The 22,895-nt window shown below is 35.3% G+C and overlaps 2 protein-coding genes across 9 annotated transcripts in view; both read left to right on the top strand.

The window, feature by feature from the left end:
* The window catches only part of LOC113066589 (neogenin-like), a 1,074,835-nt gene that overhangs the window by 640,240 nt on the left and 411,700 nt on the right, over positions 1-22,895 (top strand). The gene's annotated exons all lie outside the window — the stretch shown is intronic.
* LOC113066511 (sodium- and chloride-dependent GABA transporter 2-like) lies at positions 8,372-22,326 on the top strand. The gene is given in 14 exon segments (XM_026238373.1): positions 8,372-8,523; positions 11,559-11,759; positions 13,255-13,389; positions 14,432-14,572; positions 14,686-14,773; positions 14,958-15,090; positions 15,598-15,732; positions 18,814-18,917; positions 19,803-19,927; positions 20,811-20,822; positions 20,825-20,922; positions 21,752-21,889; positions 21,987-22,089; positions 22,190-22,326. Coding segments are annotated over 14 exon segments (1,557 nt in total). The 5' UTR covers positions 8,372-8,516.

Below are 22,895 nucleotides of genomic sequence, written 5' to 3' on the forward strand. Positions count from 1 at the left end.
TGCAAAACTGTGTAGGTCTTGTCCCTCATTCTGGCCCTTACAAAACCCACAAGCTGACCCTCGGACACGCTACACTCAACTAACATTACACGACCATATCTGAAGTGGTTTTTCACCCCTTTGAACACTTTTGTTTTCCTCCTTGAAAAAAGCCATTATGGCAGCCAAGGAGATAAAATGTTTTGCGAACTCCGAAGCCCCGATCAAATGATTCACGAAACGCGCTTCGTAGTCCCAATCTGAATCAAATGTTTTGCGATCTCCAAAGCCCCGATCAAAAGATTCGCGAAACGCGCTTCGTAGTCCCGATCTGAATCAAATGTTTTGCGAACTCCGAAGCCCCGATCAAATGATTCGCGAAACGCGATTCGGAGTCCCGATCTGAATCAAATGTTTTGCGAACTCCGAAGCCCCGATCAAATGATTCGTGAAACGCGATTCGGAGTCCCGATCTGAATCAAATGTTTTGCGAACTCCAAAGCCCCGATCAAATGATTCGCGAAACGTGATTCGGAGTCCCGATCTGAATCAAATGTTTTGCGAACTCCGAAGCCCCGATCAAATGATTCGTGAAACGCGATTCGGAGTCCCGATCTGAATCAAATGTTTTGCGAACTCCAAAGCCCCGATCAAATGATTCGCGAAACGCGCTTCGTAGTCCCGATCTGAATCAAATGTTTTGCGAACTCCAAAGCCCCGATCAAATGATTCGCGAAACGCGCTTCGTAGTCCCGATCTGAATCAAATGTTTTGCGAACTCCGAAGCCCCGATCAAATGATTCGCGAAACGCGCTTCGGAGTCCCGATCTGAATCAAATGTTTTGCGAACTCCGAAGCCCCGATCAAATGATTCGCGAAACGCGCTTCGGAGTCCCGATCTGAATCAAATGTTTTGCGAACTCCGAAGCCCCGATCAAATGATTCGCGAAACGCGCTTCGGAGTCCCGATCTGAATCAAATGTTTTGCGAACTCCGAAGCCCCGATCAAATGATTCGCGAAACGCGCTTCGGAGTCCCGATCTGAATCAAATGTTTTGCAAACTCGGTCCGAATCCCAGATCTCAAGTTATTTTCCAGTGAAAGCGCTATAGCGTTCATTCGCTTGCCGAAAAATGGCGACAATTACTGTGAGGAAAGGTACTTTAGTGTGTGCTAAGCACTTCGCGGAGAATAAGGTCCGTGTCCAACCGGAGTACGGTCGATATCGCACAGTGGGCTTTGCCTTCCAGGTTTGCTTGGAAATGTTGCGGAGACGTTAAATCACGCGTCAAAACGGGATGTTTGTGGTGCAGAGCAGTAAGAGAGAGCCACGGCCGAACTCATAAGCATATAACATATCATTTCGAGTGAAAAAATAAAGAGAAAATCCAAAAAAAGTCAAAGGTACAAGACTGTGTACATATTTTCATGGAGCCACAACCGCGAACGAGGCAACGAGCCTTTTGAGCAACATCCAAATCTGATGACGGCCGCTCGCGCAAACTTTTTCCTCCAGTGAATTTTATTTTATATAATGAATGTAGTGAGTTTACGATCGTGTAAATAAATAGTGTTATATATAGGTATTGTGTATTGATTTTTATATTTATCATCGTGTATTGTATATATTGTGTGCGTGTGTGAAAGCGGTTAACAATAACGTCAGCAACATGGTGCAGTGCTTTGTACCTGACTGCAATCACCGCTCAGTCGTCAACACATGATGTTGCCATTACACAAATGTTCAGTAAATGCACAAAAACGGATGCCTAGGCTAAATATTGTTTCGACAGTGGCATTATAAAATGCTTGATATGACTCATTTCATATGGAGGCTACAGTAGCCTTGCTAAAGTGGACGATAATGCTAACTAAAGTTACCAACCTCCTTGCAAAACTCTCATGGCAGCCAAAGAGATCATGATTGCACTGATAAGTCTACCGTGCAAAAATGCAAAACAGGTTTTATTTTATTTTTTTATTAATGATCTTCAGTCTTCACGGACCTTCGCAGGGTTTAACAAGACAGTTACACGAGCTCCACCAATCAGATGCATCACTGTGGGATTGTGGGATTTTTTGGGATTGTGGGTAATGAAGTACTTATCCAAGACATCGCAAATAAAGGGCATTTATCTCAAAACAAGGTTAGTGCCCCATGATCCTTTTGCGTTTATATGAGCATATACTATCGCTTAGTACAGCCGTAGCTGGTTTTAAGTCTCCCATGTATGGTTACGTTTTTATGGCTTATTTCCCAAATGTCAATGCAGAAATTGCATTGAATTTTTACTTCCGGCAACAGCTGTGGGCGAGACTGTGATGCTCTATAAGCACGACTTCCCAGGAGGACTTGAACGCACCATAACTTTTCTTCATTTCCTTGTTAATATTGTTTGTTTGTTTGTTTGTTTAAAGGGGGGGTGAAATGCTATTTCATGCATACTGAGTTTTTTACACTGTTAAAGAGTTGGATTCCCATGCTAAACATGGACAAAGTTTCAAAAATTAAGTTGTAGGTTTGAAGGAGTATTTCTGTTCCAAAAATACTCCTTCCGGTTTGTCACAAGTTTGGGAAAGTTTTTTTCGAGTATGTCTCTGTGTGACGTTAGATGGAGCAGAACTTCCTTATATGGGTCCTGAGGCACTTCTGCCGGAAGAGCGCGCTCCCGTATAGCAGAGCACTGAGAGCACAACAGACTTCACTGATCAGAGCGAGAGCGTCGCCAAATGTCACAAAAGGAGTGTGTTTTTGGTTGCCAGGGCAAGACAACCCTGCACAGATTACCAAAAGAGAAACAGCATTAAGGGACCAGTGGATGGAGTTTATTTTTACAGAGCATCAACGGAGTTGTGCAAGTGTTTTTGTTTGTTCCCTGCATTTCGAAGATGCTTGTTTTACAAACAAGGCCCAGTTTGACGACGGATTTGCACATCGTTTATTTCTTAAGGATGATGCAATCCCAACGAAAAAGGGTCACGATCGTGTGTTGGAACCGCAGGCGGTGAGTAAAACTGCTTCAAATATCTCTGCCTCCTTGTTAGTGCGTCCCCTCCCATCGGAGACACGGGTTCGAGCCCCGCTCGGAGCGAGTCGTTGCTGCTGCTGCTCTCGTTCAGTTTCAGCCTCGGGATCTGATTCTGGATCATAAATAAACGCTGAATCTGACTGTAAGCCATGGTTTGTTTTGGATGATGGTTTTTCCCTCACGGTAATGTCACAGCTTCCAAACGCTCTCAACACAAAAGCCTACTGGCGCTCGTGATTCTTTAGCTCCGCCCACACGTCGCGCCTCCAGCCGGTCGTGTTTTTCCGAGAAAAATCGGTACAGACTATCTTTCTCTTATGAATATAATAAAACTAAAGACTTTTTGGAGTTATGAAGGATGCAGTACTACTCTATAGGTACTCAAGATTAACAGGATATTGAGTGAAAACGAGCATTTCACCCCCCCCCCTTTAATATTCCTCAATTACCAAATTCACATATATAGAATGAAATCCAATGTGCTCCCTTATTGTTTTATTACAATATGAATTATTAAAGCAGCATAAAGTGGATTTATCAGCTTTAAAAGAGCCTGATCTAGCAGACACATCCAGTCTAGTCACGTGTCTTAGCGCTAGCATGAGCGTGTTTTAACTAGTTAGCTAGTTAACTAGCGTTCATCAGATCTGTTTCTGACTGTATGCTGGTGGATGAGCTGCTAATGTGGCCTTTAAATACAGAAGAAGAGTTCAAATGCTTGGTTAATAATCCAGCAAACCGCTTTAATGATTAATGGATGCTTGCTACATGACTAATTAAATGTTAATAAAGTCGTGTATGCCTGGGTCGTGCACGTCTGGGTGACTAAGCCATTTCCATCTCTGGTTCAAAAAATAAAATACAATTATATATATATCCTTAGCAACTGTTGCTGTGCAGCTTTTTATTTTACTGTGTGAAAACTCAACTATTTCTTGAATGAAATGTGAAAAGCATTTGTATCTGCTGACTTTCATAAAGTATTGTTTTCTACCACTTTGTTTCATATTTTACTGAAAATATATGTACTGCAAACTACTTGCTGCACTAATTTAACCAAATATATCTACAGTATATATTCTATTACAATCTATTTTTTTTTTATCCACTTTGTGTGGATTTTACTGAATTTTACTCTTTTTAAATATATTTGTAACCCATTGATGTGCATATTTTACTGACAAGTAATTTATTGAATTCATTGCATTTTTTCAAATCACTTTACTGAAAATCTTTTTTTTAATTAGTATTATTAATCACAACTTTTAAGTTTCTAGCACTTTTTGCATACTTTAATGAAATGTTTTATATCTATTACAATTTTGGAAAAACTTGGTGCGCTAATTTGACTGAAATCTTTGAATCTAAAATTCATATTTTTATCCATGTTGTGCATTTTTACTAAAAATATATATATATATATATATATATATTAAAAAAAAATAATAGGTCAAATTTTTTTTTATAAAAAAATTGAAACACTTGATGTTCATGTTTTACTGGAAAATCTTTTTCCTGAAAAGTTTTTTTTCTTTTTTCTGTCATTCATTTATTTATTTGCATATTTTGTGCATATTTTACTAAAAACTGCATTTTCAAGTCAGAAGCAAATCATTATCAGTGTCACTTATATACTGTTATAAATTGTATAATATTCATAATTTTTACTTAAAATTGAACAAAGTTACTAAAAATGCATATGTATTTTATATAACTATTTAAGATTTATATTTATTTGTATATTATTATATTATATATTATATATTTTTATTGTATTTGTTTATATTCAGTGGAAATGTTGGTGCATTGAAATAATATTTTTTAATTTAACGCAGCTGTGAGAAAAAAAACTAAAAAACACACTGAAGTTTAATAATTATGATAAACAGTTACCAGTGCATATTATGTACTGAGATAAGTATAATATTATGTTAATATCTAATAAAGCATATCATCATATTATCATGATTTCTGAAGATCTTGTGACACTGAAGACTGGAGGAATGATGCTGAAAATACAGCGGAGCATCACAGAAATACATTATATTTTACTATATATTCACATAGAAAACAGTTATTTTAAATTGTAATAATATTTCACTGTTTTTACTGTATTTTGATCAAATAACTACAGCCTTGATGAGCAGAAAAGATTTTGAAAACTAAAATAAATAAAACCTTTGAACAGTAGTGTAAGTTTGATTAAATTATTGTAAAAATGCAACACGTGTATATATACATGCACATATGATTTACATTATATATATATATACAGTCATTTAAATCAAATCTAAATTTATATATATATATATATATATATATATATATATATATATATGCACACACACTCACTGCTTTTTTTTATATAATTTCTATTATAATTTAAAATTAGATTGTTAAAATTAATTTGTTTGAATGAATGCTTATATTACACATTATTTGCTCATTATAATAAAAAGAAGTCTAAATTATCTCATTGTAATATCTTTCTATAACACATTTATTTAACTCTGCAATGTAATTCTGCAGGCCAGAAATCAGATTTTCTTCACGTTTTATTTTCCCTTTAAATTGTTCATTTATTACTGATTTGTGATGATAGGTTACACATATTTTTATTTACCGCTGGAATTAGAAACGCTGAAGTGAAATAATTAATTTTTTATGAGGACACTCTCTATTACAAGAGTATTTCATTCAGTGCAAAAGGCAACGAAAGCTTTCAGCGCGACTCAAGTTTATGTTCTTCTAGATCTGCAGGTTTATGTGTGTGTTCTCTGGTGTGTATTATTATACGCTCGCTCCACATCGCTCTTATTCTTGGCCTCTGCTGGTTGTTCTCAAGGAAACTTGCAATCCCAGAGGAAGAGCGTTTTGTATGAAGCTGTGTGAGCTGCTGGTTTCCAGATGATGCTGAGATGAGAAACCTGATGTTAGTCGGCGTTCTCCAGATCTCTTATCTGAGACCACAGTCACCCTCTAATCTTCTTGCTGGTGCAGGGAATTCTGGGTAATCTTCCTGAGGTCCGTGTAGCTCTGAGGTTGTGATTGGATGATCCGAGTCTAAGGTCTGCTCTCTTTAGTTTTTTCTCCTCTGGATAAAACTATCTAATCAAGTCATCAAGTAAAGTCAACAATAATCTGTTCAGCATCTGCTCACTGTGCATTAGAGACAAAAACTGGAAGAATGATTAAATTCATACAGACAAAACATCATCATCCACAAAATATGAATATATTATTTTATGACAATGTGGCCTAAACTGTTTCCTTTATAATAAATTATTGTATTTAATTCAAGTTATGCTTTTGTGTGATAAATCCATAGTTTTATTTTATTTTGAAATGTTATTTGAAATGTACTGCAATTACTTTTAATTAATTCAATTTATTTTAATTGTAAGTTTTTTACTAATGTACTGTAATTTATTTTAATTAATTGAATTTATTTTAATTATATTTTTTTAAATAATGCACTGTAATTTATTTTAATTAATTAAATATATTTTATTTAGAAATGTTATTAGAAATGCAATTTTATTTATTCTAATTAATTAAAATGATTGTATTTTGAAATCTTGATATTTTGAAGTTGAGTTAGAGTTATTGAGAGCGATCAAGATATTACGATTCAATATCAAAGTTTGGAAGGTTTCAAGACGTTTAAAGTCTAATAAAGACTAAAAGCAGACGGAAGTTTAAAGTTTAAGTTTCTATATTATATTATCAGCAGATAGAGTTGGGATGCAGTGTAAGGTCACTGACACTAGGGGGACTCCTGAGGCTTCAGTCTCAGTCTGCGAAGAGAATAAACATCATCTTTCTAAACTAACAAGACAGCATTCCTGTTTGATAGATCATCATATATTTGATGTGAATAAAGTGTGATGGAATAAAGGTGTCTAACATCTGAACGATTAAATGATTGGCTCATTGGTGCTTCGAAACCATGATACTTTGATATTTATTACTTTTATTATTAAAAAATATTTTTTAATCTAAAATGTATGACTTTTATTATATATATATTTCTCTCTCTCTCTCTCTCTCTCTCTCTCTCTCTCTCTCTGTGGTAGAAGTGACACATTGAATTTCCCGTGAATGAGAAACACTCCCGTCTCTGGCCGTTCTAGCTCTTTCTTTCTGTGCTGTTGTTCTTCTTCCAGAATCTTTTGTTCAGTCGGTCTCCTGCTGTGTCTTTAGGAGCACAGCTCAGCCGTTCTCTCATGATGAACAGTGTTCCTGTGACGGTAAAGACGAGAGAGACGGGCCTCTGCTGCTCCTGAAGACTGAGCAGAGACGGACACACAATAACTTACCTCCAGATACACTCAGGTTTCAGGACGTCTGATCACTCAACTGAGCAAATCTGAAACTAAACTGAAAAACATGTGCTGGAATAAACACATACTTGCTCATAAAACACTAAAAAAAATATTTAGATTGTATTTGTTGCACTATAACATTATTTTTGTGAGCCTTGTTTTATGTAATGCAAAATATATTAGAATTTTTTAGTAAAAAAAAAATATTTTTATTTTTATTTTCATTCTTAATGCAATTTCTTTTACCCGTAAAAAAAAAAGAAAAAGAAAAAAGATCAGTCTTCCTCTTTACAAATGTCACTATCGTAATAGACCTAAAATAATCCATATTTAACTCAATATTCATTTATCTTTGAGGTGAGGTGGTACTTTGACAGATCGTGTTTAGCACAGTTTAGTGATGAAATAATGCTTGAAATAATGAAATAAGGTTTTAATCTCTCCTGAAGATGTTTTTGGAGAAGCATCTGAGTTGATTCCTAACTGAGAAGAACTGCACTAAATCTCCTGCGTTATGAACGAGTGACATCCGAGCAGTAAAGCTGTGTTTTGGGTTTATTCTCCTAAATGAGCATCATTGAGCCGCTGGGAAGAACAACACTGTTCCTGGAGCATCAGTATGCAGAGAACGACTGAAGACACAAAGAACGAGCAAGAGAAAGAGTGAATGAGCAAGAGCTTGGATCCACAAACTGAATGTTGGCTTACTGTTGGCAAAATGACATCTGCATTTAAAATAAATGAAACGGGGTTTAGGGTATATTTATATATAGATAGATATATTCCAATAGAAATGACTCTAATAAAACATGAGAGTGTGCATGCTTTCGACTAGTATCCCGTGAAGCCCGTTTGTTCATCTCTTGAGACGCTGGTGTGATCAGGGTGGTCTTTAGAGACCGGGCCAAAATGTTTCCTTTCTCTGGTGTTCTTCAGCTGAAAGAGAGAAAGAGAGAGAGAGAAAGAAAGCTTCGCAGGCTGAACGAGTGCTGGGTGACAGTGTTATGCAATCCCTTGGTGCCATACTCTCAGTGTTTTGTGAATGGTAGCGAGAGGGAGTTGCTGGGGGGCGGAGTTGGACTTCGGCTGACTGACAGGTTCCACGAAACCAGAAAACCTTTTCATTAAAGAGAAAAACCGGAGAATATACAGGACACTGCTGCTGGCTCCCTGCATCATCCCAATGAAAGGTGAGTTTTCTAATGCTGCTGTTTCAGTGTAATGCATGCTTGCATGTGCAGGAGTTTCTCAGGTAAATGCAAACATTGTATCACTTTGATTCTGTCCGTACACAGTCTGACTTATTTCCCTTTCTAAATAACTTGTGCAAATGGTAGTTTTATACGGTAACTTCTTATTTACTGTTATTTACTGCAGTCTTGTCATGCACTATGGCAGTTTTCTACATTCGCGTCTATTAAAGACACTTAACCTCGGGAAAGAAGTAATGAGCTTTGGTGACACAAATAAAAACTCAAGTTTGTCCAGATTCCAGCTTTGCTCATTGCTGGGATGTTTTCACACACTATTGAAGGTGTTTTTTCTTTTTATATACATTTGAAAGCACAATTTATCATCAAGGATGCAGTAAAATGATCAAAAGTAATGGCAAAGATATTTATGATATTGCAAAATGATCACAAGTAAATGTGGTTATTTTGAACCTTCTAATCATCAAAGAATATGTTTTAAACATGTTTCTTGAGCAACATATTATCATGATTTCTGAAGATCATGTGACACTGAAGACTGGAGGAATGATGCTGAAAATACAGCGGAGCATCACAGAAATAAATTACACTTTAACACAGATTCACACAGAACACAGTCAGTTAAAATCACAATAATATTTCACAAAATTACATGTTTTTTTGATCGAATAAAAGCTTTGTTGAGCAGAAGAGACTTATTTCAAAATCATTACACAATCTTACCAATTGCAAACGTATGAGTAGTAATTATATTTGTCTACAATTGTAAATAAAACCGTTAGATCATAAGGTTTTTACAAAATCGTGAGAACCAGCTGACTGCAAGACAACCTCATTAACTCACATTGTGCAATTAATTCTTTGTGCTTTATACAAAAACGGTGGTGAGAATGACTGCGAGCAGCATGCAGGAGCATGCACGAATCTGTCACGTGTGTGTTATACAGTGTGTAGATGTTTTCTTCAGGGATTTTTCCAATGCTTGCGAATCAGTTCAGTAGCTGCATCCCAATACTGAGCTGCCAAATGTGATTATTGACCCTCCTGTGGAGTTTGACCCCACACACCGACTGTGCTCTAATATCTGCATTATTTGAGGATTTCTCTGTCTGTACGTTCCAGCTTGATGGAGGCAAGTTGAGAGATAAACTGAGAGCAGGTAGAGACTCTGGCAAACAGCAACAGTTGGCAAGATGCCTTTTCTGTTTTCTGTTTTTGTTCTGCAAGTATCTACCTGCTTTGAGAGCTTTTCTATTTCTGTCATTTGTCGTCCTATGAATCATGTTTTTTGATGTCACAGAGTTTGCTCTTTGGGATTTGAGAAGCACTTGAGCTTATATCGAGCCGCTTTGGCCTTCTTTATCACGGTTCAAAACATTGGTGAGATCTTCTTGAAACTGTTGAGACGATACATGTGAGATTATCAGGGTGTTTTTAGGAGAGAGATCTGAGATGCGGGAGACTCCCGCTGGTCACTTTGCATCTATTTCTCATGGTTTGAGATATGTTTAGATCTTTTTGTAACTCTTGAGATGATGTATTTGAGAATGCAGCAGGTCTGTTTGCATTCCACTGGTGGAGAAACTGTTGAGATCGATGCCTGATCTTTCTTCTCTTTTGGTGTTTTTGAGAAATCCCAGGACCGTTTGAGATATTTTTAAGATCTCTTTTGAATCCTGAGATATTATATGTGAGATAACCAAGGTTTATTTTCTCATGAGGAACGTCTGAGGTCAGTTTGCATCTCATTGGTGTCTAGGAGAAGCAGCTGGGATGTTAAAGAGATCTATGTGCGGCTCCTCTTCTCTTTTGGTGTCTTTGAGAAATCGGAGGATTTTGAGACGCGTCTGAGACTCTAGAGATGAGATGTGTGAGATTAGCAGAGTGTTTTTCTCAGGAGAAACATCTGAGAAGCAGGGGACTTTAGCTAGTCCATTTCCTCTCGATTTAAGCTCGTCTGTCAAAATACGATACACTGAAGTCTTATGAAGCGAAACAATCAGTCTGTGCAAGAAAATGAACATTATTTACAACATTATTACGTTTAATCCACAGCCTGCTCAAACGGTTCTTAGTGCGTTCACGACTGTCTGGAGCCGGACGTCCTCTCTTATGATGGATGTGTGAACACAAACATTTTTTAGGTGAACTATCCCTTTAATTGACAGAATGTTGCAGCTTTCCGTATAAAAACAGTAATATTGTGAAATATTATTAAAATGTGAAATAACAGTGTTACTTTTAAATATAATTTATAGCTGTGATAAAAGCTGAATTCTCAGCATGAAACAGCAGAAACTGTTCCTTACATCGATAATAAATCATCATATTATTCTGATTTCTGAAGATCATGTGACACTGAAGACTAGAGGAATGATGCTGAAAATACAGCGGAGCATCACAGAAATAAATTACATTTTAAAGTACATTAAACTGAAAACTGATATTTTAAATTGCAAAAATATTTCAAAAATTTTCTGTTTATCTGTATTTGTGGTCAAATAAATGCAGGCTTGATGAGCACAAGAAACTTATACTGATACCAAACCAGTTTCCATGTTGTAACGAAGATATTCTGAGTGTTTTTAGTCAAACTTTTATTTAAGTTTAGTAAAGTACATCAGACCTCAGAGTTGTTCACATGAGGTTTTTTGCTTGCAATAAATCAGATCACATTGTTTAGTGATCTGTTGCAACAGATCGTGACAAAACATGCAATAAAATGCCTGGAATTGAATGGCTTTGTGCTCAGACTGGTTTACGAGCCGCATCTATGAAAGGATCTGGTCTGAATGGGTGTGTTCAGATCATATATCGCCATGTTTTATGAGTTAAAAACTCTGTCACCGTGAATGAAAACTTCAATTGAATCAATTACTCCATAGGCTACACTGATTAATGAATTCAACTATCCACATATGTTTCATTGCATTCGATTTTATAATGAACAGCATTAATGAACAACATCAAAGCATTCATCAGATTCTTCTAAACACACTTTTGTCTTCAAACAGGAGAGAGAGAGATCACGACCAAGATGGACCCGTCTAACGGGCTGGACCGGCCGCCGGACAGCGTCCCGCACACCGAGGTGAAGATGAAGGACAGGGGACAGTGGAGCAACAAGCTGGAGTTTGTGCTGTCTGTGGCCGGAGAGATCATCGGATTGGGAAACGTGTGGCGCTTCCCGTATCTCTGCTACAAGAACGGAGGAGGTGAGGAGACGTGCACCGCGATAATAATGATCATATTCTCTGTACATTTAAAAAATAGCCAAAACGTGCTATTGATATCAAACCATGTGCAAAAAGCAATGCTATAACATGGTACATCTCAGTTCAACACATGTCCAAAAACATGCTATTCACCATAATACTTGTCCGTACAAAACCTGATACATGGCTAAAAAGCACCCCCCTGGTATTACCATGTATTTTCATGGTGCACTTCTAAAAAAATTTAGTTTTACCATGTCTTTTAAAAACAAGGTATTTTCATGGTACATGTATAAAAAAAGGTAAATGTACAAAAGCGTTGTAATACCATTGCAAATGTCCAAAAAAAAATCTAATATGATATTACCATAGTATTATTAGAATAACACAAAGCAAAGCAATTTCCTTAGTAGCCTATATGTCCAAAAAAAGGCATAATCAAGGTACATATATATAATCGGTTAAAGTGTGATTAAAGGTTGGTCTCTCTCAGCAGTCGGTGGGTTAGGTAACATCAGCTCTCGTGACTCTCCAGAAGTTCAGCAGGTAAACCAGTGGGTTTCAGTGAGAGCCAGTCAACTTTAGTCCAGTAGTGCAGATATTTGACCTCCGAGCAGCCCTCGCCCTGGAGTATAACCTCATTAACACACGACTAGCTCACATTCCTCAGCTGAAGAGGCACAGGCAGAATCTGGGAGTGTCTGGACTTAACACTGTGAGAGAGGTTATATTATAAATATGTGCAAAATATATATTTTCTACTCACTAAGTTATTATTAGATGTATTATTTAATTAAATCAAATTTAAATCAATTTTAATCAAAATATTTATTTTAATAAATCTATTATTTATTGACTTATTTATCAAATGTATTTATTTATTATTTATTTAATTATTTTAATCATTTAATTCTAATGATTTATTTCATTAGTCTGATCTTGTGTTTCAGTGGTTACAACATCTTTTCTACTCACAGTTGTGCTGTTAGATTTATTTATTTATTTAAAACTTTATATTAATAAATCTATCATTCATTTAAATACATTTCTTTATGTATTTTTATTAGTCAGTTAATTGTAATCAGACGTATTAGTACATTTATTTAAATACATTTTTAATCATTTTAATGAAATGTATCAATTTAATTATGTTTTTATTAATTTTGGTCTTGTTTTGATTTAATCAAATATTTGTATTTATATAGTTATTTGTTAGATTAATCTTATTTTTATTATTTACTTATAAAAAATAAAATAATAAATAAAAAACTTGCTTTAGAGGATCCAGCAGCAAAAGTTGAGGATTTGATAAAAATTGACAAGGAATCCGAATGTGTTCAGCGTTTGTCAGGTGAAACTGACCCGTTGATCCAGCCATTCAGAGGTTAAAGGTCACAGCTGTTGTTTGATCAGTCTGTAGTGTTTGTCCATACAGAGATGGTTGGGCCTTTGGAAACATCTCTTACTTCTGCTGAAGTCAGATTTTTTCTTCCAGGTGCATTTTTCATTCCCTACCTGATCTTTCTCTTCACCTGCGGTATTCCCGTGTTTTTCCTGGAGATTTCTCTGGGTCAGTTCACCAGCGAGGGAGGGATCACATGCTGGAGGAAGATCAGCCCACTGTTTGAAGGTGAAGCAACATGAATGATGTTGGTTACTCTGACCTTTAAATGTACGAGAAAATTAAAAACATTTCAATTTCGACACAACCAGTGTGTTTGTTATATAAATGCACAGGAACCATCTGTACAGAGAACAAAAAATATTTGTTTTTTAATGCAATACAGGCACAAATCCCATGTTTTTGTTGTTTTGTTTTGTACTACTAGATACAGTTTTTTTGTTTTTGTTTGTTTTTTGAGGTTGTAATTAACAATATTATAGTTTTCACATAATGTTCAGTTAATAGACATTTTATTAATTAAAAAATAATTAAATACCCCAACATGCTTTATCTGTGCAGAAATCAGTGTTATTTTAATATCGTTTGTATACTGTTATAGTATTTATTAATATTTTGTAATTTTATTTTTATATTTTCAGTTTTCATTTAAATGTAAGTTATGTGCGTTTGTGATTTTTATTAGTTTTATTTTTATATTTATGTTAATATTTCTATTTAGCTTTAATTTATTTTTTGGTAGTCTTTTTTTATTTTTGGTAGTTTTAATACTTCAACTTCAACTTTTTTCAACACTTCTAATTTTCATTGCGATTTTTTAAAGTTTTACGACTAGTTAAAAATAAAAAATAAAAAGTTTAAAAGTTAAAATTATCATCCAATTTTTATGTTATGGTATTTTAGATTAACCGAATTTCAGTTTTTAATAGTTTTAATTTTTTATAATATATATATATATTTTTTAATATATATATATATATATATATATATATATATATATATATATATATATATATATATATATATATATATATTATTATTATTATTTTTTTTTTTTTACTATTATTTTTTTTATTTATTTTTTATTTTTTTGAGTTTACAACAACAAAATTGATTACGGTTCTATTTATAAATTAATTAATTTATTAATGACAAGGTGGTAATCAAGAAGTGACATCATTTGGACCTTTTCTGCAGCGTGAAGTGAAGAACATGATGACATTGCTTTTCTCCGTTTTTGACACAAACTGTGGTGTTATTGGATCTGTAGGGATCGGATACGCCACTCAGGTCATCGTGGCTCTGCTGAACTTCTACTATATAATCGTTTTGGCCTGGGGAATATTTTACCTGTCCTTCTCCTTCTCCTGGATCCTGCCGTGGTCCTCCTGCAACAACACCTGGAACACAGGTGAGAACACCATCAGTTCAGAAATCTGCAGCTTATAGTGTATTATAGTGCATTACCATTGGCTCAATAGATTCTACTGTATATATAACCCAGAGATTCCTGCTGTTTTTCAGAATCCTGCATAGAATTCCAAAGACGGAATGAATCCATTGACCAAAGTCACCTAGAGAACGCAACATCGCCCGTGATCGAGTTTTGGGAGTACGTTTAATTAGTATCTTCCTGTCAGAGTTTGTCGAAAGAATAAAAAACCTACATTGAAAAGCAATATATCTGACTCCTCAAACCTGGTGATAAAACCCCACTCTGATATCACATTATCTGGAAACTTCTCTAGTGAACTAATAGAGGCTGCAGCTGATGTGTAGTTTCTGTCTCTCTGCAGACGCAGAGTTTTGCGGATCTCGTCTGGGATTGAGGAGATAGGAACGCTGCACTGGGATCTGGTCCTCTGTCTGTTGCTGGCCTGGGTTCTCTGTTATTTCTGCATTTGGAAAGGCGTCAAATCCACCGGCAAGGTACGTGAGATAAGTTCATTAAAATGTAAGATCACATGGGTGACCTTTGAAATACCTTGAATCACAATGCAATTTCTTTCTTTTTTTTGGAGAAAAACAGTAAGAGTGATAGACTAATCTATCTATATTTGACTGTTTTGATCAACAGTTGATTGATTGATTGATTGATTGAACTGTATCTGATTGGCTGAATAACAAATTATGCCAAGTATCATTTCAAAAACCTACTGACTATCATCTAGATATTTTATTATGAATAACTGTCTATTTACATTTTGAAAATGTTTAAATATTTGTTGTATTTTTATATTTAATATATTTTAGTCCACTTTTTTAATAATTATTGTGTACATTTTGTGTTCATCTTGTTATTTTAAAATAAATATTAAAAGTATTTCTAAATATAATTTTTTTGTGTAAATCTTATTTGCTTTTATTAAATTGCATGATAAATATCCAAACACATGTTAGCATTTAGCCTCACGCTGTTTTCCTGTCATGCAACAGGTGGTGTACTTCACTGCGACCTTCCCATATGTTATGCTGCTGATTTTACTGATCCGAGGGGTAACCCTGCCAGGAGCATCCCGTGGGATCAAGTACTACCTTTATCCCGACCTGGGGCGATTAGCAGACCCGCAGGTATCGTAATTAGCTTTTAAGCTGAATATTGGCACGGCTGTGGTTCGGCCGTAGGTAATCATATTTGTGCTGATATACAGTCATATTGCACGGCTACGAGTGTGATGTTGAGTTTATACAACAGTTAGACGGCATAAATGTGTAAATGAATAAGAAACAACGACGGAAACATCTCATTTTGTCAATTTGAGCTGAGCTCAAGAACAGTTACTAATTCAAAAACGTCACTTTAGAACATTAGTAATGAAGGAAGGTTGAGTTGCTTCATTAAAATCTCACTCTATTATAGAGTATGATGAGAGAGAGATGGACTGAGCGAGTGTGATTACCTGCATCTGATACAGCATTCATTCTTCAGCTCAATCTCATATTCACAATAAAACACGAGTATGAATGTCAGCTGAGGAAAGCGATATCTTTGTCAAACTATCCTTTCATCTGTTAAGTGTGATTTCTGAGGACAGCGCTTCTCGCTTCATTTGTTAACGGAGTCTTACAAGCTATTGTTGAAAGTAAAAATAACTTCCTTGTTTACAAATCTGTTTCAGTCTATGTCAATATAAAATACTTCAATGCGGATGTACTCAGAAAACCAGTCTTGTCACCATCTAAATGCAGAACAATGTAACTAAAATTACCATCACAAACACACACACACTGTTTCTTAATAATAAATACTATTATTATTTATATAAAATATTATTTATTGAATAATAATATTTAATAAACAACAGCAACAGCCATCATAAAAGTTGTTAGGGAATTCAATCAAAAGCACACAGCACTCTGATATACAAGATTAAAGTTATATAAAATTAAACGTGATGAGATTTTGCTCTTTTGCAAGTAAATAGTTTTCACGCCATATCTCAAGTCGAAAGATCCTGTGATTTGTCTATCCAGATGCTTTAGACGTGGTCCGGAGCAGGATGTCCAGCAAGGAAACTTTGTTTTCTGTACTTCTCTGATTGTGTCCATCTGTGCGTTTGACATCTGTTCTGACTTTTACATCAGTGTCACTGGAAGACCAAGTGATATCTGAGAACAGACCACGGCACGGTCACCGAGATCCATCCCAGCATTCCTTAACATCAGACAGAACAGCTTAAAACCTCTTCTGATACAACTCTGTCAACTGGAAGAAGCATTTCTGGTTGGATTTGAGAGATAGCATTGTTTGTGTTGACATAGTTTTATCTCAGAAGTATTAAAGTGAGGTCAGAAAAAAAGATATGGGTGTAGATGAATAGCTAGTTTAATATTTGGCACTTTGGGTTGGATTTAAAAAACAGCATTGGTTGTGTTGATGTTATTTCATCTTAGAAGTGTAAAAATGAAGCCAATTTAATACAATTTTATGCATTTAGGCAAACAGTTAGATGAAGTTTGGGGTTCTTGGACGGATTTGAGAGATTACATTGCTTGTGTTGATGTTATTTTATCTCAGACTAAATCAAATGAGGCCAGTTCAACTAAATCTATTGGGTTCAGGTAAGAATCTAGAGAAAGTTTGGCATTTTTGATTTGATTTGATTTGATTTGATTTGATTTGATTTGATTTGTGAGATAGCATTGGTTTTGTTGACTTTCACTCTCTGAAGTATAAATTCTAATAGGTTAACATGAACAAGTAGACAAAGTAAGGATTTTTTGTTTGGATATTAACGATAATGATTGCTGTTTTGACATCTCCTGATCTTAGATAAAAGCAAAGCCAGATTTCACTAAACCTTCAGCTCACAAGGTAAACGGTTGGACAAGGTTGATCAGATGAGTGATCTTATGCTGCAGAAACTTAAAAATCAGTCATCAGTTTCTATAAATACCTACATGAATTGACATGCATAACCCATTTTAATTCTGTAAATGTTGGATTTGTAAAGTAATGGCTCTTGTTTTGGCATCTTCTGGTCTTAAATGTATACGGATGAGAAACTGAATGAAACCGTCAGCTAGAAAAGTAGCATTCATAAGCCATTTTCTCTAAAGTGTTCAAAGATATTTAACGGTTTTTAATGACTTCAACCTCAAATAAGGTCTCCTTTTGGTCAGTATGAGCATTTTGGTTGGATGTTAGTTCATCTCAAAAGTACAAAATGAGGCCAGTTTAACCAAATATTGTGGGTTTATGTGAACGGCTATGTGAAGTTTGGGAAATCAATAATCGAATGCTTCAAAAACGTGAGCATCATGGGTCCGATTTTGTTTTTAAATCAACATGAATCAACATTCACAACTCATTTTAATTCTGCAAGGGTTGATTTTGACATATTTTGGTCTTTGGTATGTAAAAATGAAGCCAAAATTCAAGAACACCTCTGCAGGATAAGTAAATTGTCGGGCAAAGTTAGTCAAATCTGTCAACTAATGTGTGAATAATGTAAGCATGTCTTGCTGGGACATCAGCACAGTTCTGGACCTCAGGTGATAAATGTGAGGTTTTCAGGGAAGTGTGAGGAAATATCCCAGTGGAAAAACACAGTTTCTTCATGGTGTAGTCCTGGCTACAGAAATGAAGTGACAGAACACAGGATTTACACTTTCTAGATGACAAAACGGTGAAAAACCCAAGCCTCACTCTTTTTATAAGACAGAGGTCTTTTACAGGTGTGTCTCGTGTCATAAAAGCTACATCCACGTCGCCCATAACAGAACATGAACAACCTGACTTCAGCAAAAATCAGAAACCACTGTGATTCACGATGAGCGTTTGATTGACAGGCTAATAGGAAAACCACTGTTTTTCACAGATCATGTCTAAACCTGTTTCAGGCATTTAAGGCTATTAAAAAAGAGGTTACACAAGCTCTAGGAATCCTACGACAGCTCTAGTCTTTCATCTTGTCCATTCAGGCTAATTACCTGAAGCCAAATGAGTTTGTTAAAGCTGCTAAATACGTCACAGGTAACTCAAGTCACTCAACTTTTGACATGCTCTGCTGTAGCCTGCGTTGTGTTTGTGATCTTTGGTGTCATGGAGGTTAAATAATCATAAATAGTCAGCTAATAAAACAAATGAAAATGAAACCATAGTAAACAATCAGTATTTTAGAGCTGTGATGGTATTTTTCTGGTTTTCAGGTGTGGATGGACGCAGGTACGCAGATCTTCTTCTCGTATGCCATCTGTTTAGGTTGCCTCACTGCACTCGGAAGCTACAATAAATACAACAACAACTGCTACAGGTGTGTGTGTGTGTGTGTGTGTGTGTGTGTGTGTGTGTTCACTTAGATTAAATAAATGCAGAGCACAAATTCAGAGTGTGCCACACGTCCCTCACTTTCTGACTTTCACTTTCTCTTGAGGAATTCTTTATGTATATTTGATTTGGGAATCATTCAGGATTCTGGTTCCTTACTGGCTCAATTATGAATCTTTTAGTCCTTTAAGGAATAAATATTTGGAAAAATCTAATGCATTATAACTGGTAAATAGTGAGATTGTTTTATTATCACTTATTGATCTTATTTACTACAATAACAAGTCGATTTAATACTGTTTTTTAAGTCTTTTCGGATGCAATCCAATAGTTGTCCTTAAAGGTATAGTGCACCCAAAAATTTTAATCAACCCATGATTCAGTCACCCTCAAGCCATCTTTGGTGCATATGACTTTCATCTTTCAGACGAATCCAATCAGAGTCATATTAAAACACGTCCTGGCTCTTCCAAGCTTTATAATGGCAGTGAATGGGTGTTATTTTTCAACGGTCCAAAAGGACGCAAATAAAGTGCATCCATCCATCAAAAATGTGTGGAGGATTAATAAAGGCCTCCTGAAGTCAGTCTATGCATTTTTGTAAAAAAAATAAAAAAAATAAATTCTAAAATTTTATAATATTATAATCAGTCCTACATCACTGTTTCTTGAGTATCATTCTGCCACGTGCCAATGTTTTATATTAGACTAAACAGTGAGATTCTCATTTTCCAGCCAGCGAGTACATAAAGTCCTAAACTTGAGAAACATGGGTTTAACCCCTTTGTAATCCAGTCACTTTAAATTGCTTAAATCTTTGCAGGCACTTGTTCATAACATAAGCTTTGTCTCCGTGTCCGTCTGTTTTTAGGGATTCTCTGGCCCTGTGTTTCTTGAACAGTGGAACCAGTTTTGTCGCAGGTTTTGCCATCTTCTCGATTCTCGGCTTCATGTCTTACGAACAGAACGTCCCGATCTCAGAAGTGGCTGAGTCTGGTGAGAGCAGCTTTTACCAATCACAGAATTAACCGAAATATATAAAATATTAATTGAGTTATTGTACATGTTTTTGTTAATAATGTAAGTATGTTAATCACTAAAAGTAATTTGTAATTTGTATTTAACATTAAAACCAATTCCACTCAAGTTCACTATATATATATATATGCATTACATACATATTGTCTAACATATAATATAAATTATTAAAGTGTGTGTGTGTGTGTGTGTGTGTGTGTGTGTGTTTATATAACAATTTATGAAATATTTTAATTGTTAAATATTTTAATACAATTAAGTGGATAATTTTATAAAAATTTTAAATTATGTTTATAATCATTTTAAATGATGAATTAAATTATATTACATTTTATATTCTATAGAATATTAAATTTATATTAAATGTGTGTAAAAAATATAATTTTAATGCATGTTAAAAGAAAATATTATTTTAGTGTTTCTGCTTCAAAATTTATGTTTAATATAATTTTAATGTGTTACTTGCTCTTTATTTATAATTGTCTGTGAAATTTACTAGAATTTTTTCGACTCCAATTTTTTATGTAAACCACCAACTTTTCCAGTAGGTTATTTTTAGATAATTGACCTTTAGCTCACAAACACACTGTCATCTCTGTCCCAGTGCACACATTTGTCTGAGGTCAAGTTTGTTTGTAAATTACTTTTTTCATAAGTCAAGGTCTGTTTAATCAGTTTTGTTCTCGAAATGTCAGTGGGTTCATTTTTCTTTTTTGTGCTCCATATGAATGAATATTTACCTTCAAACCAAACAAAAAACTTCATCTTAAAGAGAATCTGTAATAAATTCTGGCACACATTTTCTAGTGTCTGTATTGTTTTTCTGCATGGTCTCTTTCAGGTCCTGGTTTGGCGTCATTGCGTATCCGCGAGCAGTGTCCATGATGCCCGTCTCTCCGCTGTGGGCCTGTTTCTTCTTCATCATGATTGTTCTGCTGGGCTTGGACAGTCAGGTTTGAGTCTTCACATGCATTTCTAGGGCCCTGTGATTTCAGTGATGTAGAAAATACAGATGGAATCGAAGAATGTAGTCATAAAAAATAAAATAAAAATTTATATTAATACTACAGAACTGTTGAGCAAGATCACATTTATTTTAATTTCAAGTAAACCTTTGTTTTGCAGCACTCTAAAATAAATGTATCAAAGATAAATAAATAAATAGATAATAAATATATATATATATATATATATATATATAATTTTTTTTATATTAATTACATTGTTATTGTTTTATGCCTTCACTTCGTTACACATATAATTTATTAATTAATTTGATAATATATTTTTGTTCAATCACAAATCTAGAAAAATGTAAACAGATAAAAGAGAATTTCTGAAAGAATAATTATTAAATGATTAAAGTATTCAATTGATTAGACGTGCTTGTTTATTACTAAAATTTGATTAAACCATTAAAAGAGAACGAAGAAGGGTCAGATTTAATAAGGCTCTAAAATATAATTTATGCTAAACTTTTAATAAATTGTTTTATTAAAATTGATTGAAATTAGGATTTTCTATTGTTAAAATAAATATATATTTAAATCATAAAAAAATGAATTAAATTGCAATGCAAAAAAAAAAAAAAATATTTGGAAGAATCGGAAATTGGGACAAAATGAAACAGATTTTTTTAGGCCCTACATTTTATTTTGTGCATAATCCTGAATCATGGCTTGCCAATGTTTTGCATCCGTGTAACATAAGCCCAGCTGAGCTAGCAGAAATGAGTAATGCAGTAGAATCAGAGTCTAGCGGTGGTTTGCTGATCTGCTGTAGTTCGTGTGTGTGGAGAGTCTGGTCACAGCTACGGTGGACATGTACCCCACTTTCTTTCGTCGGAAGAACCGCAGAGAGCTGCTGATCCTCGTCGTGGCCGTCGTGTCCTTCCTCGTGGGTCTCATCATGCTCACAGAGGTACTGCAGCGTCTCTTCTGACTCTGATCCAGAAATCTGATTCATATAGCTGGCAGATTTATGAATGACCTGTGTGTGTGTGTGTGGTGTGTGTCAGGGTGGAATGTATGTCTTCCAGCTGTTTGATTACTACGCTGCCAGTGGGATGTGTTTGCTGTTCGTTGCTATTTTTGAGACGGTGTGCATCGCTTGGATATACGGTGAGGATATACTATTAAAATTAGATTACATGCATGATAAAATATGCAAATGCAAATATCTTTTTTTTGTAATTTCCTTGCTTTTTTTGCTGTTTCTCAGGTGCTAATCGGTTCTATGACAATATCGAGGACATGATTGGTTACCGTCCCGGGCCGTATATTAAATACTGCTGGCTCTTTTTCACCCCAGCCACGTGTTTTGTGAGTCATTTAACTTCTTTACTTTATTTTTTTTAGAAATTTATTACGTTTTTTTGTAACCTATAAATAACATTCCCAAACACACACACACTGTCTCACACACACACAACACACACACACACACACACACACACTCACTCTCTCTCACACACACACTCGGTCTCACACAAACACACACACACACACACTCTGTCCTCACAACACACACTCTGTCTCACACACACACACACACACTCTCTCACACACACACACACTCTCACACACACACACTCTGTCTCACACACACACACTCTGTCTCACACACACACACACACACTTGGTCTCCACACACACACTCTGTTCACACACACACACACACACATCTGTCCTCACACACATCACACACTCTCTCACACACACACACACTTTCTGTCTCACACAAACACACACACAAACACTCTGTCTCACATCACACAACCACTCACTCACTCTCTCTCTCAAACACACACACACTCTGTCTACACACACACACTCTGTCTCACACACACAACACACACACTTCTGTCACACACACAACACTCTGTCTCACACACACACACACACACTCTGTCTCACACACACACACA

This window comes from Carassius auratus, chromosome 50 (genome assembly GCF_003368295.1).
Source record: "Carassius auratus strain Wakin chromosome 50, ASM336829v1, whole genome shotgun sequence".
Classification (NCBI taxonomy): domain Eukaryota; kingdom Metazoa; phylum Chordata; class Actinopteri; order Cypriniformes; family Cyprinidae; genus Carassius; species Carassius auratus.